The sequence below is a fragment of the Triticum dicoccoides genome, chromosome 3B, assembly GCF_002162155.2.
Source record: "Triticum dicoccoides isolate Atlit2015 ecotype Zavitan chromosome 3B, WEW_v2.0, whole genome shotgun sequence".
Lineage (NCBI taxonomy): Eukaryota > Viridiplantae > Streptophyta > Magnoliopsida > Poales > Poaceae > Triticum > Triticum dicoccoides.
In genome coordinates this window covers 671,626,889-671,645,233 of record NC_041385.1, presented here as the reverse complement: position 1 = coordinate 671,645,233, position 18,345 = coordinate 671,626,889, and the positions used below count along the sequence as shown (strand labels likewise).

The 18,345-nt window shown below is 48.1% G+C and overlaps 1 protein-coding gene across 1 annotated transcript; it reads right to left on the bottom strand.

Annotated features, from left to right (window-relative positions):
- Positions 1-229: 229 nt before the first annotated feature.
- Positions 230-2,604, bottom strand: LOC119277757 (protein NRT1/ PTR FAMILY 5.10-like). The gene is made up of 4 exons (XM_037559079.1): positions 2,279-2,604; positions 1,964-2,181; positions 1,311-1,801; positions 230-1,175 (listed from the first exon to the last, which is right to left on the bottom strand). The coding sequence occupies exons 1-4, from the start codon at positions 2,403-2,405 to the stop codon at positions 362-364; spliced, it is 1,650 nt and encodes a 549-aa protein (XP_037414976.1). The 5' UTR covers positions 2,406-2,604; the 3' UTR covers positions 230-361.
- Positions 2,605-18,345: the final 15,741 nt, after the last annotated feature.

The following is an 18,345-nucleotide window of genomic DNA, read 5'->3' as shown; positions in this document are numbered from 1 at the left end:
CTAGTACTAACCCCGTGGCAAACGGCTGCGACAGCCGTTCTATCTGAAGATTCAGAGTTGCACATCTTAACCGCATAGTTAGCATCACTTTCAGTGCAAATCCTTGTGCATACCAGATCTCTGGCAAGTTGAATTCCGCCACGAATGGCATACATCTCCATGGCTTGAGCATACCAAACTGCCTGCGCCTATACAAGCTTTCCGTCAGAGCCTCCAACCACAGGTCCTGTGCTGAAGCGTGAACATATTGATTTTCAGGCTTTCCCTTGTCCGGTGCTCGCCAGCGAGCAGTCTCCATTATACTTATAACACTATACATCTGTACATTCGCAAGAAAGGAAACCACCTTACAAGTGATTGATTACATGACAGCACCACCGTCGTCATGGTCATGGTGAGCCACCCTCTTCTTGTACACATAGACGCGCGAGACAACCACGAACGCGGCCAGCTCCGCCGCGCAGAGCCCGGCGAGCAGCCAGTAGAAGTAGTCGAGGTGCGCGCGGTTGAGGTTGTTGGAGAACCAGCTGGCGCCGCTCTTCTTGGTGGCGCCGTCGATGGCGGAGATGAGGAAGCTGCTCAGGAAGTGGCCCACCCCGAAGATGCTGAGGAAGAAGGCCAGACCCAGGCTGCGCAGCGCGTCGGGGACCTGGTCGTAGAAGAACTCCTGCAGCCCGATCATGGCGAACACGTCCGACAGCCCGAACAGCACGTACTGCGGCACCATCCACCACAGGCTCATCGGCAGCGCCACCTTGGGGTCGTCCACGAGGCCGGCGTCCCTCGCCACGCCCAGCCGCCTCGCCTCCACCAGCGCCGCCACCACCATGGCCACCAGCGCCAGGACCAGCCCCGTGCCGATCCTCTGCAGCATGGTGATGCCCGAGGACAGGCGCGTGAACCGCCGCGCCGCTGGCACGAACAGCCGGTCGTAGACTGGGATGAAGGTGATGATGGTCAGGCTGATGAACGTCTGCAGCGCCGCCGGCGGCACGCGGAAGGTGGCGCCGATCCGCCGGTCCAGCGTCGCGGCCTGCTTCGTGAAGAAGGTCGACGACTGGGAGAAGATGACGGCGTAGATGATGCACGTCGCCCAGATGGGGAACAGCCGCAGCAGGCCCCGAACTTCCTCCCGGTGCTCCGCGTTGAACTCACCATCCTCGCCCGCAAGAGTACTGCTTGTTAAAACAACAGATCAACCACATTCAGAGTTAGCACTGTATGTAAGCCTGACAAGATCATACATTCAGAAATCTCATGGCCAGATTGCAGATTTCAAACGAGAAATGATGGATGATGAGTGGGCATACTTGGCGCATTGGCTGGATTTGGAGCCTTTGAGGAGCGCGACGAAGGCCCTGGCGAGGCGCGCGAAGGGGCTGGACTGGGTGGAGGTGTAGTAGCGGTAGCGGCGGGTGCCGAGCAGGAACATGGCGAGCGCGAAGACCATGACGAGGCAGGGGATGCCGAAGCCGAGGCCCCAGCCGATGTTGTCCTGGATATAGCTGGAGACCATGGTAGTGGCGGCGGTGCCGGAGCACATGCCGAAGTACCACCAGTTGAAGAAGGAGCTCCGGGAGACGGACTCCTCGGGGTGGTGCTGGTCGAACTGGTCGGCGCCGAACGCCTGCGCGCAGGGCTTGTGCCCGGCCTCCGCCAGCGCCACCAGGTAGAGCGAGACGTAGAAGATGGTCACCTGCACCGGCGACGGCGAGCACGCGCCCGAGAGCGAGGTGAAGCTGGTGCACCCGTCCGAGTGGAACACCGGCAGCGCCGAGGACAGGGTCAGCATGCCCATGCTCTGCAATGGCAACCCGGCTGTCAGTGGTCAGCTGGACGCACTTTTCTGTCAGTGGAAGTGCGCGAGCTTGATTGGGGGAGGGCAGACAGAAAGGGGTTCGTTCATGAAGCACTTTTTTTGTCAAAAGGGGGGATTTTTACGGGAGGGGAAAAGTGGGCTGACCACGACGAAGAGGACGGAGGCGAGCACGATGGTGCGGAACCTCCCGAGCCAGGCGTCGGCGACGCAGGCCACCAGCAGCGGCAGCATCGTGGCCACGCCGCTCCACGCGTTGATCGCCGCGGCGGCGCCGGCCGTGGACTCCCCCAGCGGCCCCGTCAGGTAGCTGATGAGGTTGGCCGACACCCCGTGGTACGCGAACCGCTCCGCGATCTCCACACCTTCAATCCAAGCAACAAACAACCCAAATCAGATCAACCCTCGGCTTTCACCAGATCATCATCCTTGGCCTACTGTGCGCCGGGGGGGCGTACTTACCGAGGACGAACATGGCGGCGGACCATCGGCCGGTGGAGGCGCGCGGGGCGGGGCCGCCGCGGAAGTCCACGACGCCGGGGACGGCGCCGTCGATCCGGGGCAGGAGGAGGGCGCGGGTGGCGTCCATTCTTGTTCAGTTGGGTTTGGTCACGTTGCGTGTGCGTGCCGGCGAACTGAACTGGAAGGGGCTGCAGAAATGCGACGGGGGGCGTGGCGGGCATCATATACCGTGGCGGCCGTGGTACAGTACGGGATCGGAGCAGCGCGCAAGGCGCCGCACGGGCTCGGACAAGGAGGTACAGGACACCAAGTCACCAACCAAGACCTTCGCTTTTCGCAAACAAAATACGCTCTTTTCTCTCTGGGAATCTTCTGCTTAGTAGTACTACTAATACTTCTTTTTTTTTGTAAACGAACTGTGCGACTTTACACGGATGTTACGCATCACATTGTAAACTGATAATAATACTGTCCATCCTATCCTTTCCAGCAGAAAAAAAAAAGTGTGCTGATGTCCCCGTGAATGGCGTGCACGGCGACGGCGAACGCGGCCATGGATCATATGATCCTGAATTCGTACACTATGTGATGACGCGAGTGAAGAGGGGTGCGGAGAATCACGCCACCTACCTATCGAATCGGAGCGGGGGATGGGATGGCAGGAGACGCGTATGCGGAGAGGCGACCTGATCTGTTTCTGGAGTTGGCGCGGCCCCGTTTGGCCGGTTGCGTCGCGTGGGGATCCCGGGCCTCCATGGATCTCTTGCGGGGGATGTCAGCCACCTAGGACTAGTCTAGTACTGTAATAATGTTGTAATGTACTATGACGAATGGAATGCTCCTGCAGCTCTGTTTTTAAAGACCTCTTTGGTTCATACTCCCTCCGTTCCAAAATAGATGACCAAACTTTGTACTAAAATAGATGACCCAACTTTGTATTAAAGATAGTACAAAGTTGGGTCATCTATTTTGAAACGGAGAAACTACTTGATAGGATTTTCATAGAAAAATTAAAAGTTGGAATCTTCAAAAATGTTTTCTTTATCGACCGTTTGATCTTTAGGATCGAATTATGTATGAATGTTTTATGAGGATTTCCTTGCACTGCATATCATAGGAAACGTAGCATGCACTTGGACATATGAAGATAATTATCTTTTCATGCAACCAATGAATCAAATGAAGCAAAATCATTTGTTTGCATGCCATCCAACGTTTTTAGAATCCCACGAATCAAAAGGACCCTAGGTCCTCAAACTTTATGAAGGGTTCACGGGTTGGAGATAAGCGGACTCGAACAGTTGACATCCGCTATATGTTCTTTACTCTTTTGTATGTGCCTACACAAAAAAATAAGGTCTTTTTATCTTTACAAAGCTATTGGATTTGTTGAGGAGGCGCAACTGCTCTGTTTAAGTCCTCAGAGTTCTCAAGGGGTCCTATACAGTCCCTCTGATGTTTCCTTTTACCGTTGACATTATGACAGTGCTCGGTTTAGCGTGGCGTAAGAAGACGACGATGGGTACTTGAAGATTGATCGATGATGCCTTATGATGACTTGACTATCATGATGATGACGTGCGAAGACGACGTGTCTTGTGCTGAATTGACTATTGATGGAGGTGACTCGAGACGAGAGACAACAAGAGAGGATGGCCATGGTAGTGACGAGCGATGGTAGGAGAGGCGGCGACTCAAGACGCAACTGCGACGGGTGGTCAAGTGGTGGCGGTGAGGCCGAGTGAAGGTAGAATTTAGGGGTTCCTAATGGTTGGGGTAAACTCTGGTGTGGTTTACATGTTCGATGTATATGATGTCCCGGCGACTGAGAGGGGGTTGCATCACGTGATGCAGACAACCATTTATAAAAACGTTCAAGTTAACAAGTACTACCTCCATCCTGGATTATTAGTCTCCATCCTATTTTGAGTTAAAGTTTGATTACATATTTGACTAGCAGAATGTTAATGCATATTACCTAAAATTACGTTGTTGAATTCGCATTTGAATGTACTTTGTAGTGATATTATTTTTCCTACGTATAACACATATTTACTAGTTAAAATCATGGTTAAAATATGATCCAGAATATGAGAAGGCCTAGTAAACCGGGATGGACGTAGTACATGCAGTGATGTACTCCCTCCATTTCTTTTTAGTCTGCATATAAGATTTGGTCAAAGTCAAACTTTACAAAGTTTGACTAACATTATAGAAAAAATATTATCATCTACAATATTAAAGTTATATGTCATGAAAATTAATTTCATCATTCATCTAATAATGTAAATTTCATATCATGAATATTGATATCTTTTCCTATAAAACTAGTCAAACTTTACAAAGTTTGACTTTGATCAATTCTTATATGCGAACTAAAAAGAAACAGAGGGAGTAAATAAAAAGAAAACACGACCACAATCAGACCGATAAAAATAACTAAGTCGTTGGTTGGGACATTCCGGTACGCATGAAAAATTGAGAAAGAAAAATGTGCCGAGCCCTTTAGCAATTTTTAGGATCAACTAGCAAAAGAGCCCGTGCGTTGCAACGGGACAAAACACACATGCTCTTAACCCAATAACCACGACTTGAGACCTTGATACGTAGACGTTCTTTATTTTAAAATTGCATCACATTTGTGTTCACGACGGTGGTCTCAATGCTCACACAACGAAAACGTATTTGAATGTGGTCAATCCTAAGGCGTCTTTCTCTCTCTCTCTCTCTCTCTCTCACACACACACACACACACACACACGCTCGCACGCACACAATCATTGAGAATAAGATGAGAAAAATGTTGTTTTTTCCCGTGAGGTTTTTCAGAGTTGTGCATGTGTGGTTAACAATGTTTTTTTCCCTCTCAATCTGGTGTTAATGTGTGTTTATTTGCGATTTGGATCGCCGCCAGTGCGAAAAAAACCCCAGACCGTGCACTATAGATTATGTTTGCATCCAAATTAATAGTTTAGAAATATGTAATAGCTAAAAGTAACAACATATTTGGATTCTACACATTTTTCTAATCAAATTTTATATATAATATGTTAAAATCGGACTTATGATTTAAAAGATATGAATAATTTTGTTTTAGATAAACCGCGGATTGATTAACCGAAAGGTCAGGGGGTTTTCTGTTAAAACACAAAAAAAGATTCGTATGACTTAAATACGTACGGCGGGTTGATTACCTAAAATCTCAGGGGGGGTTCTGATAAAACTAAAAAAATGGTTTGGTATGACTTAAAAATGGACTGCGGGTTGATTTCAATAAATTGCAGGGACTTTTTTGCAAATAAGGATGACGGACGACAGAAACCCACCGTGCTTTATTATTAGGTAAAGAAGTGGAGACTTCCTGAATTCAACGACTGGATTGCACGTACTCGACAACTTTGATGATCGCATACGTATTTTACTCTACATATCAATGCCATACGTCGTATTCCCTCTCTCACAGTTTATAAGGCGTGCGCGTACGCATAGGTCGTCAATTTGACCAACCTAATATAAGTTATATATTAAAAAAAATATCAATATAAACTTCAGATGTTCTATTTTCAAACGTTATAATTTGGGTTATATAGTTTATATTAGTACGATAAAATTGGCAACATAGGTATACGCGTAGGACTTGTAAACTGAAACGGAGGAAGTACTAGTATTTTATAATGGTATCTAACTCTGAAAAGGATGGTGTCCCGACTCTATTTGTCTGTACAAGTGACAGTGAAACCGATGCATCGTCGTTGTTGGAGCCTTTCTCAAAGTACTATCCAACATTTAAACCAGGTCGCTGTTCATCGTTCGAGAAATCGACGGGCGAAGCCACATCCTACAGGCCGTGGAAAGAATACCCAGTTCGAGAGAATTCACTGTCTCCCATTTTCAGTTCGTATGCCCAGGTACGTAGGTTCCAAAGTTCAGTTCCAAGCGGCTCTGATCGATCGATCTCGAGATACACGGATGCGGCGAGCTGCCGCGGGCGCAGCAGATCCGGGGCTTGTGCCGGTTGTGCAGGAGCACACGCCCGGGCACGTTCCCCACGCGGTCAGCGCGTGCCCGTCGTGCGCGGGCGTCCTCCGTGCACGGGCCTCGTGCCACCTCGGATCGGACAGGTTCTTTCCTCATCTGCCTTCCCCGAAACGGACAAGCACGTAGGAGTACTTGCTTCGCCAGTGCCAGCGAGTTGTAACCTTGTGATCTGTGTGTTTGTCTACAGTATTTGTTTGCCAACAGAAAAAAATAGGAATATACTTCCTCCGTTCCTAAATACTATAAGTCTTTTTAAAGATTTCATTATGGATAACATACGGATGTATATAGAGTAGTTTAGAGTATAGATTCACCCATTTTGCTCCGTATGTAGCCTCTTATTGGAATTTCTAAAAAGACTTATATTTAGAAATGGAGGAAGTACTTTATGTTTGCTTAGCAAAGGCAACAATGATGTGTCCCCAGCAGCACAGTTAATTAGCTCAAGGTCATCTGTCTACGTGATTCGAGAGGGGAAAAAGGTAACCTTTTCATTTCCTGGCCGTGGGAAAAGACTGGAAATTTCTCAGTTAAATCAGCGTATAATTTTGCTATGTCTGATTATAATGTTCAGTTCGTTCCTGGTGCTTCTAGTTCATCACCCCATGCTGATAGATCCTTATGGGAGTTAGTTTGGGGCACGTTGGTGCCACCAAAATTGAAACACTTTGCCTGGCAAGTATCTTCGGGTTCACTACCTACTACTGCAGAGAAGTTCAGAAGACACATAGGTACGCATGGCTATTGTAAACTGTGTGATCAGGAAAAAAAGTCTTCTCTTCATGCTCTACTTGTTCGCCCCAATGTTGCTGTTCTTTGGGATACCATGAGGAGGCACTGGCCATTACCAATAAGGGAGGAGATTACTTATATCGGTGATGAATGGCTGCTCCATCTCCTAGCCGGTTCACAAGAACATTTAAGAAGCATGATCATCATGGTGTTGTGGCGGATCTGGTATCTGCGAAATGAACTTGTGCATGGCAAAACAATCCCTCCTGTAGAGGTGTCCTGTGCCTTTTGGACCAGCTACTACAACACTTTCATACAGAGCTCAGCATCGGCAGACGAAATAATCAAAGGTAAAGCCCCATTGTGTGGAGTCCCACTTGCTAAAATAGTGCAGCCAGAGCATGTCACTTCCATCAAGCCATGGCCCAAGCCTCATGTGGGATCTATGGCGTTGGCTACTGATGGTTCTTACAATTCTTCAGATGGCTCGGCGGGTTCTGGAATGATCCTCCGAGATGATAAAGGGGACGTTATCTTTGCAGCTTACCGTAAACTTTTCCATGGTAATGAAGCCCTTGAATCTGAGTTACAAGCAATCTGGGAAGGACTAAAGCTGGCGGTTGAACACTCTAGTGCTACGATTTTACTTCAGTCAGACTGTTCGGTGGCACTTAGAGCACTATTAGATGATTCCGTGGATAGATCGCCATTTGGTTAGAGATATTAAGAGTTTTTTGAATGATAGGGTTGTTATTCCTGTTAAAATTCTCCGGGAACAGAATAGAGTTGCACATTATTTAGCGAACTTTGGGAGGGTCGGTGATAGTACAGCATGTTGGCTAGGGCAACAACCTCCTTGTGTTAGTGACTTAGTCGCTGAGGATTGTAACTCTGTCATTTTGGAATAATAAACCCTATGATTCTTTGCAAAAAAAAGGTAACATGTACTCCCTCCGTCCGGGTTTACTAGGCCTCTTAGCATCACAAGCATGCCCTTTTTTATAAGGCCTCGCTTTAAAAAGATGCATGCATGCAACCATTTCATTGGTTGCATTGAAAGTCATTGTTGTTGGTGCCATGGTTAGGCAATTAATACACTTCATGCGTGCTTTTTCATTGGCTGCATGCATGTGAAAGAGTGCATTGGGAGTGGAATAAAAGAATTAATATGAGCAAATTACTATGTGTCTTGGTCTAAGAGAAGTTGTTTTTAGGCCTAATAAACTCGGACGGAGGAGTACCTCTCTATTCAGGCAGCTATTATCATGGCTTCAAATTTGACGGCGTCAGGCATCAGTCGGACATGCATCAAGTGAGTCATTGGTAAATATACAAAACCTACCACATTTTAGATTAGTAGATTACCACACCAACAGAGGAGAAACAGATCGCCCGCGTCGCCTGGCCCTGGGCGACTCGGGCGGAACGCGGTTGCTAGCGCCGCCGCCGCTCCTTTCTACACGCCTCGCCGCGCCGCTGCCGGAGGACGTCGCTGGCAAAGCTCACGCGGCCGACGGCGGCGGCGGGGCGCCTTCTCGCGACAGCCTCCGATCTATAGGGCGGCAGCTTCGGGCGGCACGTCGGCGCGCGTCGGGACTCAGTTGGGTCGCGGCGACCGGCAACTGTTCTCGACATCCTCCTGTGGGGCGTGGTGACGGCGACCGGCAACTGTTCTCGACGTCCTCCTGTGGGGCGTGGTGACGGCTACCGGCGGCATGGCGGCGAGGCTGTGCCAGAGGCGTGGGGCCGGTGCAGCGCGACGGCCAGATCCATGCGCTTTGTGGCGGCAGTGCTCCTGCTAACCATTGGATTTTGGCCATAGGGGCGCCTCGGTGGATTTTGGCCGTGGTGTTGTGGTCAGGTTGGCTGCGGTGCCGTGGTTCTGTCTTGTGGACAGATCTGTCTTTCTTGCTTCAGATCCGGTCATGTCTGCTTTTGGTCTATAGGCCTGGATAGGGCTCTCTTTGGCCAGAAGGCACTCATCGGTGATGTGCTCTGCCGACGGTGTTGGTCCATGTGATGGTCACTCCGGTCGGCGGTGGCCTCATTGCGGATTGCGATGGCCATCGAAAGATCTTCGCGGGATTACTCTCTTCAGATCTGGTGGTTTCATCCAGCGACAAGATGCAATCGATGGACAACGACTTGACGCAGAGGACAAGATACAACGGCGAGCAGCTGCTAGGATCGTGGAAAAGCGGTGGCGACAACATATGATTGACTTCAATGGTGGTGCTTTCGAGTACCCAGTCTCGATCTCCGAGGTGAAAACCTATGTCTGACACGAGTGGTCATACATGGCAAAGGTGATGTTTTTGCGTCATTCCTTTTTTGAAGGCATTGCTCGTATATGCTTAGACTGATTCTTCAGGGTGAAAACTTAGAGCCCGACCTTTGGTGGTTGGATCCGGTGACGGCGACGCTCGAGCATCGCTCCCTTCATGAAGGTGTTGCTGTTGAAGAACCCCATTATCCTTATGGTGTGATGAGATGGTTCTTGTGGATATGGTCATTGTTGTAGTTTGTCGATCGTGGATTTGTTCGCTTCGGGTTTTTTTTCTCGCTTAGGCATAGCTTTGGTCTTATATGACTTTGCTATTTGCTAGCGGGTTTTTGTGTGTGTTGGTGTTGGTTGTGTGCATCTTAGTTATGCAGAGGCCGGGTGTGTTCTCATCGTGTTTGTATCAACTTGATGCTTCATTTTGAGTTAATAAAATCCAATCTTTGTCAAAAAAACTAATGCCGTGATAAGAAACCTTGCAAACAATGTAACTATGTTCTACCTATGCAATAAAGTAGTCACGATGGCACTCCCTAAAAAATGTAGATTACCACGGAGCCGTTACCTTTGTCAAAGAGCTAAGCCTCCCCACATGAAAATAGGTAACTAATGGCGACCAATGTGATAATCCGAGGCACTCGTCCTCAATGGCCACAACTATCTATGCCTCACAAAAAAAGGTGTCCTACCTATGACATGAACATCATGATCGATCTTATATCTCGTGAGATAATGCGTGCAATTCAGGACTTGTAGGATCCACCTTTTGTCGGAGTCATGTCGCTAGCAGAAGAAAAACTTTTTGTTACCTTATATATCATAAGACACTATATCCATATCGATCTCAACAGCTAGTTATTTTGTATCAGCAATCTCAAAGATGCAAAGGACTTCCAAGGAAAAAGGTTCGAAGCTTACTCCAACCTTCAACCCGACAGCACCAACGAAGTCGATTGTTTGCATGGAAGAAGCAACAACATGACCATCCAATAGTCATGAGACCCTATGGGCACAAAGAATGTGATGGTTGAATGTGCCTCAACTGACATGTTTGGAGACTTCAACTAGTCTCAATCTCCTTACCGATCAATATAAATAATGTCCATTTGCAAAGTTATAATAAAAACTAAAGTTTTATATCGTACCACCACCTTGGTACAAATACATTTATATGTACCCTGTATATATTTCATTAGGAGAATCTTCAAATCTATAATAGATTTCTATGGGGGTCAACCTAATGAAAAGGAATATGTGATTGTGGACATATGATCCACAAACTCTATACTTAGGGAAGTAAAGTGTTTCCACTCTTACTAAGTGAAAATGGGATATTTTAACAATTGTTGCATAAGATGATGTACTTTTTGGCTCAAAGTGGCTCGTATTGCCATCCATCTGGGTACTTGAGTAACATCAACGATGATTTATTGTCTCGGTATACTAAACTATAGAGATATATGTCAAAATAGTTTGTGGCTACTCCCGGCCCCACAGAGATTACGGTCATATGGAACATTAAATTTCCAATGAAGATCCGCATCTTCCTTTGGCAATGAGTTCGTGGTCGTTTGCCCTCGGGCACGGAAGTGCGTAAGTGTAATGGCCCAAGTTGAAAGGATTGATATGGTTGACTAGAGGGGGGGTGAATAGGCAACTAACAATTTTTAAGCTTTTCTTTAACAATTTAAACCTTGTACAAAATAGGTTGTCTAGATATGCAACTACGTGGACAACCTATATGATGCAATGACAACAAGCACACAAGCAAGCAATAAATACAACAAAAGTAAGCTTGCAAAAGTAAAGACACGAAATAACCAAGAATGGAGCCGGTGAAGACGAGGATGTGTTACCGAAGTTCCTTCCTTTTAAAGGGAAGTACGTCTCCGTTAGAGCGGTGTGGAGGCACAATGCTCCCCAAGAAGCCACTAGGGCCACCGTAATCTCCTCACGCCCTCACACAATGCGAGATGCCATGATTCCACTATTGGTGCCCTTGAAGGTGGCGACCGAACCTTTACAAACAAGATTGGGGCTATCTCCACAATACTTGGAGGCTCCCAACAACACCACGAAGCTTCACCACAATGGAGTATGGCTTCGAGGTGATCTCAACCATCTAGAGTGCTCAAACACCCAAGAGTAACAAGATCCGCTAGGGATTAGTGGGGGGAATCAAATTTCTCTTGGTGGAAGTGTAGATCGGGGCCTTCTCAACCAATCCCGAGCAAATCAACAAGTTTGATTGGCTAGGGAGAGAGATCGGGCGAAAATGGAGCTTGGAGCAACAATGGAGCTTTTGGGGGAAGAGGTAAGTCAACTTTGGGGAAGAAGACACCTTTATATAGTGGGGGAAATAATCCAACCGTTACCCCCCAAACAGCCACGCACAGGGCGGTACTACCGCTTGGGCAGGGCGGTACTACCGCTGATAAGCGGTACTACCGCTCCCTCCCAGCGGTACTGCCGCGCTGACGAGGGAAGCAGGGTCCTGGCCCCAGAGCGGTACTACCGCGGAAGTATAGGCGATACTACCGCTTGGAGCGGTACTACCGCCCCTACCGCCGCTACTAGTACCGTAAAACCCGACACGAAAAACAGCAGTCGAGAATCGAGGCGGTAGTAGCCCGGAACCACTGCGGTACTACGGTCGAAGTTCGCAAGTGGTACTACCGCTCGGGGAGCGGTACTACTGCTTGACGAGCTTCGGCGGTACTACCGCTGAGGACCGCGGTACTACCGCTGGGACAGGACAGGCAGGCACAGATTAGGAAAGATAGCTCCAATGAAGCGGAAAGAAGCATCGGGTGTGATAAGGATGTGTACGTGTTGATTCCACCCTAGCCTTACCAAAGCGGATCCCCTCTTGATAGTACGGTGACTCCTACGAGACTAGACCACCAGCAAAGAAACGAAGGAGCTACACCGTCTTGAATAAAACACCGAGGGGAAGTAATCGTCTCATGCCAAAGGATGAATCTCTGAAAGAACTCAATGCACACGATTAGTCCGCAAAAGCATTGTCATCAATCACCAAAACATCTTGGGGATAAATATGCCCTGACAATCTCCCCCTTTTTGGTGGATTGACGACAATACGGGATTTGCACAAACAGGAAAGATATAGGATCGGCGCAAAGCCCCACCGTCCTAAAATGTAGAAGGGCTCCCCCTGGATGTGTGCTGTCTAGATAAGTGCTTTGGACTGCACGGCACAGATACCAGGATCAATGCTCCCCCTACATTTTAGAGACCAACTACCTAAGCATGATATATGAGAGCAACATAGATAACAGGATAAGCATGCAACTCATAAGCTAGATAGACATAGATAATGATACTCGAAAGATAAGGTAGCATATGTCTCACACCATATGACTGGAACTTAGGTCTCACTAACACAAACCAGACACAAAGCAAACCAGGCAAACTGCGAGAAAACACAAACGACGGAAGACACAACACAAATCCCTAAACTCTCTCCCCCTTTCGCATCGAGACACCAAAAAGGAGAGGGAGTGTTGCTACAGCTCCAGGTGATAGCAAGAGAATCAGGACTCAGCGGGATCGTCTGCGCCACCATCATTGGTCGGGAAGTGCTCGGCATCAGAATCGGTCCACGGGCAGTGCTGCTGAATCCACTCCTCCTCCTCAGTAAGCTGGTCCTCGGATCCACTGTTAACGGTGGCACCCAACTGGCGCATGAGCTCCTTGTGACGACGACGGGCCTTCTTCTCACCCACATGAGTCATGTACTGACCGTGAGCCTCCATGCAGAACAGATTCTTCATCTTGAGCTTGAGCTTCTGTGCCCAAGAGGGCTCTGCCACAGAAGGCACATAGTCATCATCATCCTCAGCCTCAGCCTCAGCCTCCTCCTCGGTCTCCATGGCAGTAGTAGACGAAGGAACTCCAGATTTAGGGACCTGAGAGCCCCAGTTGTCCTTCTTCCTCAGACGCTTGATGTCGTGAGAAACCAACTCCCCGGTCTCTAGCATCACCTTGGGATAGACACGACCCCATGCCTTCTCAATAAGCAGCATGATGAACGGACCATAAATCGGGCACTTGCACTCGGAGATAGCAGATAAAAGCTCAGACCACATAACATGGGATATATCCAGGGACTCTCCGGTGTTCTGTTCCTTCTCATGCTGGCAGAAGAGAAGCATGTCCACAAGATAAGAATGAACCATATCCAGATTCCCGATGCGAGGGAAAAGAGTCTCATGGAAGACACGGTGAAGAATGTCCATAAAGGCAGGAATCTCATATCCTTCTTCATCTCAGGGTTGATCTTCAAAGAGCAGTACGGCCATAGAGCTTGCTTGTGAGTGGCGGAGGTGTTGCGGTGTGGGCGAAAGCCGACAGGAGACGCAAGCCCTTGATCTTCCACCCCAATCAATTCCATGAACGCCTTCCATTTGACTGAAAGCAACTTGCCATTGGTCATCCAAGTCAGTGTCCTGTCCTCATCGGTCCCGAGATGAACCATGGCATAGAACTGGGCCACAATATCAGCATCATAATCTTTGTTGAATTGCATGACACCAAGAATGTTCAGTTGAGTGCACATCTGAAGAGCTTCACCAAAGTAATCAGGATCCTTCTCCATATGGTCGGTGTTGATGGAGTGCATGTTGACAAAGAGGTTCTTCTTGGCCTTGAGAACATCAAAGAAGATGGCAAACTGAAACCTGTTCCAGAACGGACGGTTGACCAAAGTGGGATCTTGGTCTGCCTCATAGGGGTTGCGGCGACGTCTTGCCCAGAACTCCTTGGCTGGCATTTCTGGCACAGTTTTGCCAGGCTTCGGCTTGACACCAGGCTTCTTTTGGAGTTGGGGTGGAGGAGGAGCACTTGAGGAACCTCCTGCAGACTCAGTTGTGCGGTACCGCTTGGACGTGGCACGACCGGGGTTGACACGCCGAGCCTGATGCTCAGGAAGCTCATCACCTGGAACCACACACAAGAACACGCAAACAACCAGAAAGAACGAGCATAAGCCACCAAACACAACCAAAAAGGATCACTGATTAGTAAAAGTATGGTGGAATCTGGTAGAGAACGGTAGTACCGCGACCTGTGAGCGGCAGTACCGCTCCAAGCGGTAGTACCGCTCTAGGGGGAGTGGTAGTACCGCTCGAGACGGGAAACAACAATTTCCTACTGCCATGGTCAGATCCGGCACTACCGTCCTACCAAATTCAAAAATACTCCTGCCAACCACCAATCCAAACTGCCTAGAAGCCTTCTCCATCCTACTCAAGCCAAGATTTGGCCAAAAATCTAGAGATGCAACTACTATTGCCCCTAAGATGCTAGATTGGAAATCTAGACAAGAAGAGAGAGAGAACGGGGGCAATACCGGCATCCATGGCAAGAGGACAAGGTGGGGATCGTCTCCACCAAAGGAAATGGAGAGGAGCGCCCCGGAGAGGGAGATCCGCCGGAGCCCTCCCGTGGCGCCGGTTGCTGGAGAGACGAACATAGCATGGGGGCGAGCGAATGGGTATGGGGAGAAGAAAACTCCCCCTTCCCCCGCCTCACAGCGGTAGTACCGCGCTGGTGGGCGGTAGTGCCGCTTAGAGCGGTAGTACCGCACACCACCAGCGGTAGTACCGCTCAGCAACCACAGGCCTCTAGACACACGGCTTAAGCTCAAAAAGAACGGAAAAACCACAACCAAGAAAGAGGAAAAACCAGCAAGGCCACAAACACACTAACAACGGACCAGAACACACCTCTTCAAGAGAGGGCGGTGGCCGAGGCCACCTATGTTTGAGTCAAGAGGTATGGCGTCGCGAAGATTTTAACCTTGGACCCATGACCAAAACTCGTCCTTGAAGCACTAGTACCATAAAAATATGGTTAAAGTGAAAGACTAGATCAATTTATGCATAATGGGGGGAGGGAGAGTTCATTGAGAGAACAACACTCCCCCTATGTCCATGCCTACATCTAAACTAGACAACAAGTTGAGTGTGGTGGGGGGTGCACGGGTTCAAGTCACATTGCTCGAATCAATGATATTTAGCTCATGCCTTAACTCGCGAAATCTTGCTTCATCCAACGGCTTCGTGAAAATATCTGCAAGGTTATCATGAGTGTTGACATACTTGAGCTCGATCTTCCCTCGCCTAATGTGATCCCGGATGAAGTGATACCGGATCTCAATATGCTTCGTCTTGAAGTGTTGCACCGGGTTGAGAGAAATCTTGATGGCACTTTCATTGTCACACCAAAGAGGCACTTTGTCACAAATGACACCGTACTCCTTTAATGTTTTCCTCATCCATAAGAGTTGTGCACAACAACTACCGGTCGCCACATATTCCGCTTCGGTGGACGAGAGAGATACACAACTTTGCTTCTTAGAAGACCAACTTACCAAAGAGCAACCAAGAAATTGGCACCCTCCGGAAGTGGACTTTCTATCCACCTTGTCTCCCGCCCAATCAGAATCCGTGAATCCTTCAAGCTTGAAGTTAGCTCCTCTTGGGTACCATAGGCCAAAGTTTGGGGTATGAGCCAAATATCGAAAGATTCGCTTGACCGCCACAAAATGGCTTTCCTTTGGTGCGGCTTGAAACCGTGTACACATACCCACACCCAACATGATATCCGGTCTAGATGCACAAAGGTAAAGCAAGGATCCAATCATAGAGCGATATACCTTTTGATCCGCCGCTTTACCATTGGGATCAATGTCAAGTTGGCACTTGGTAGGCATTGGAGTAGAAGCCGGCTTGACATCACTTAGCTTGAATCTCTTAAGCATGTCTTGAGTGTATTTGGCTTGGTTGATGAAGGTACCTTCTCTTCTTTGTTTGATATCAAAACCAAGGAAGAACTTCAACTCTCCCATTGAAGACATCTTGAACTTAGAGGTCATGAGAGCGGCAAATTCTTCATTGAAAGCTTTGTTAGGGGAACCAAAGATAATGTCATCAACATATAGTTGGCACACAAACAACTCCCCTTTGACCTTCTTAGTAAAAAGAGTGGGATCGATTTGCCCAACTTCAAATCCACGATCTTGTAACAACTCGGTAAGGTGGTCATACCACGCACGTGGGGCTTGTTTAAGGCCATAGAGTGCCTTATCGAGTTGATACACATGATCCGGGAAGTAAGGATCCTCGAACCCGGGGGGTTGCTTGACATAAACCAACTCATTAATAGGACCATTAAGAAAAGCACTTTTCACATCCATTTGTTGCAACTTAAAGTTGTGATGGGAAGCATAAGCAATCAACAAACGTATGGATTCAAGATGAGCAACGGGAGCAAAGGTTTCACCGTAGTCGATACCCTCGACTTGGGAGTAGCCTTGTGATACCAATCTTGCCTTGTTGCGAATGATGTTCCCATGAGCATCTTGCTTGTTCTTGAAGATCCACTTGGTTCCAATGACATTGTGGTTCCCCGATGGCCTTGGCACCAATCTCCACACCTTGTTGTACTCGAAGTTGTTGAGTTCTTCATGCATGGCATTGAGCCAATCCGAGTCTTCGAGCGCCTCATAGACCTTTTGGGGTTCAACACAAGAGACAAACGCGTGATGTTGACGATAGTTTGCTAATTGTCTACGAGTGCTTACCCCCTTTCTTAGACTTCCAACCACATTTTCCATGAGATGGCCTTTGGTGGTGAGTTTGGAAGCAATCTTCGCGGCACGACGCTCTAATTCCTCCTCGGATGTGGAAGAAGGAGGGTTAACTTGACCATCTTGAGCGTCGTCGTGAGCTTGTTCTTGATCTTGAGCTTGCTCATGATCTTGAACTTTCTCGAGGGGGAGAACTTGACCTTGGGCATCATTTGGAGGTTCACCATCATCTTGAGATTGATCTTGCCCTTGGTCTTGTTCCTGAGGTTGAGGGCCTACACTTTGTTCTTCGGAAGCGTGTGGGTCTTGAGTAGGTGAAGGCTCCACTTGAGTGGAGCATTGTCCTTCTCCTTCGGCCACAAGGGGTTCCTCAGTGGGTAGAATATGACCAATACCCATTCTTCTTATGGATTGGGGAGGAATTTCATCACCTACATCACAAGTACCACTTTGCTCCACTTGGGAGCCGTTGTTTTCATCAAACTCCACGTTACACGTCTCCTCAATGAGTCCGGTGGACTTGTTGAGAACACAGTAAGCATGAGAGTTTGTAGCATAACCAACAAATATGCCCTCATAAGCTCTAGCCTCAAATTTAGACAAACGAACACCTTTCTTGAGAATGAAACACTTACACCCGAACACCCGGAAGTACTTGAGATTGGGCTTGTTCCCGGTGAGTATCTGATAAGGAGTCTTGTTCAAGCCTTTGCGGAGATAGAGCCGATTGGATGCATGACATGCAGTGTTGATGGCTTCGGCCCAAAAGTTGTATGGAGACTTGAACTCCGCCATCATGGTCCTTGCCGCATCCATCAACATCCAGTTCTTCCTCTCCGCACCACCATTTTGTTGAGGGGTATATGGTGCAGAGTATTGATGCTTGATCCCCTCATCACTAAGAAACTCATCCAAGGTGTAGTTCTTGAACTCGGTGCCGTTGTCACTTCTTATTGTCAAGATCTTTGCATTATGTTGACGTTGAGCTTCATTTGCAAAGTCGATGACGGTTTGTTGAGTATCACTCTTCCTCTTGAAGAAGTATACCCAAGTGTATCTTGAATAATCATCCACAATCACCAAGCAATACTTTCTACCCCCAAGACTATCAAAGGATGGAGGCCCAAAGAGGTCCATGTGTAGGAGCTCCAAGGGTCTCTTCGAGTAGATGATAGTCGTGGGAGGGTGAGCCGTCTCATGAAGTTTTCCTTCGATACAAGCACTGCAAGCACGATCTTTGACAAAACTAACATTTGTTAGTCCACGGACATGGTCTCCCTTGAGAAGACTTTGCAAAGATCTCATATTGACGTGGGATAAACGGCGATGCCAAAGCCATCCCACATCAACTTTAGCCATTAGGCATGTCGCGGTCTTAGTGGGTTGCTCCGAAAAGTTTATCAC

Coding starts and splice junctions, on each gene's coding strand:
- LOC119277757 (XM_037559079.1), bottom strand. CDS start 2,405: ATGGACGCCACCCGCGCCCTCCTCCTGCCCCGGATCGACGGCGCCGTC. Junction 1,802..1,963: donor CCTCCGTCCTCTTCGTCGTG/GTCAGCCCACTT, acceptor TTGCCATTGCAG/AGCATGGGCATGCTGACCCT. Junction 1,176..1,310: donor AAATCCAGCCAATGCGCCAA/GTATGCCCACTC, acceptor TTTAACAAGCAG/TACTCTTGCGGGCGAGGATG.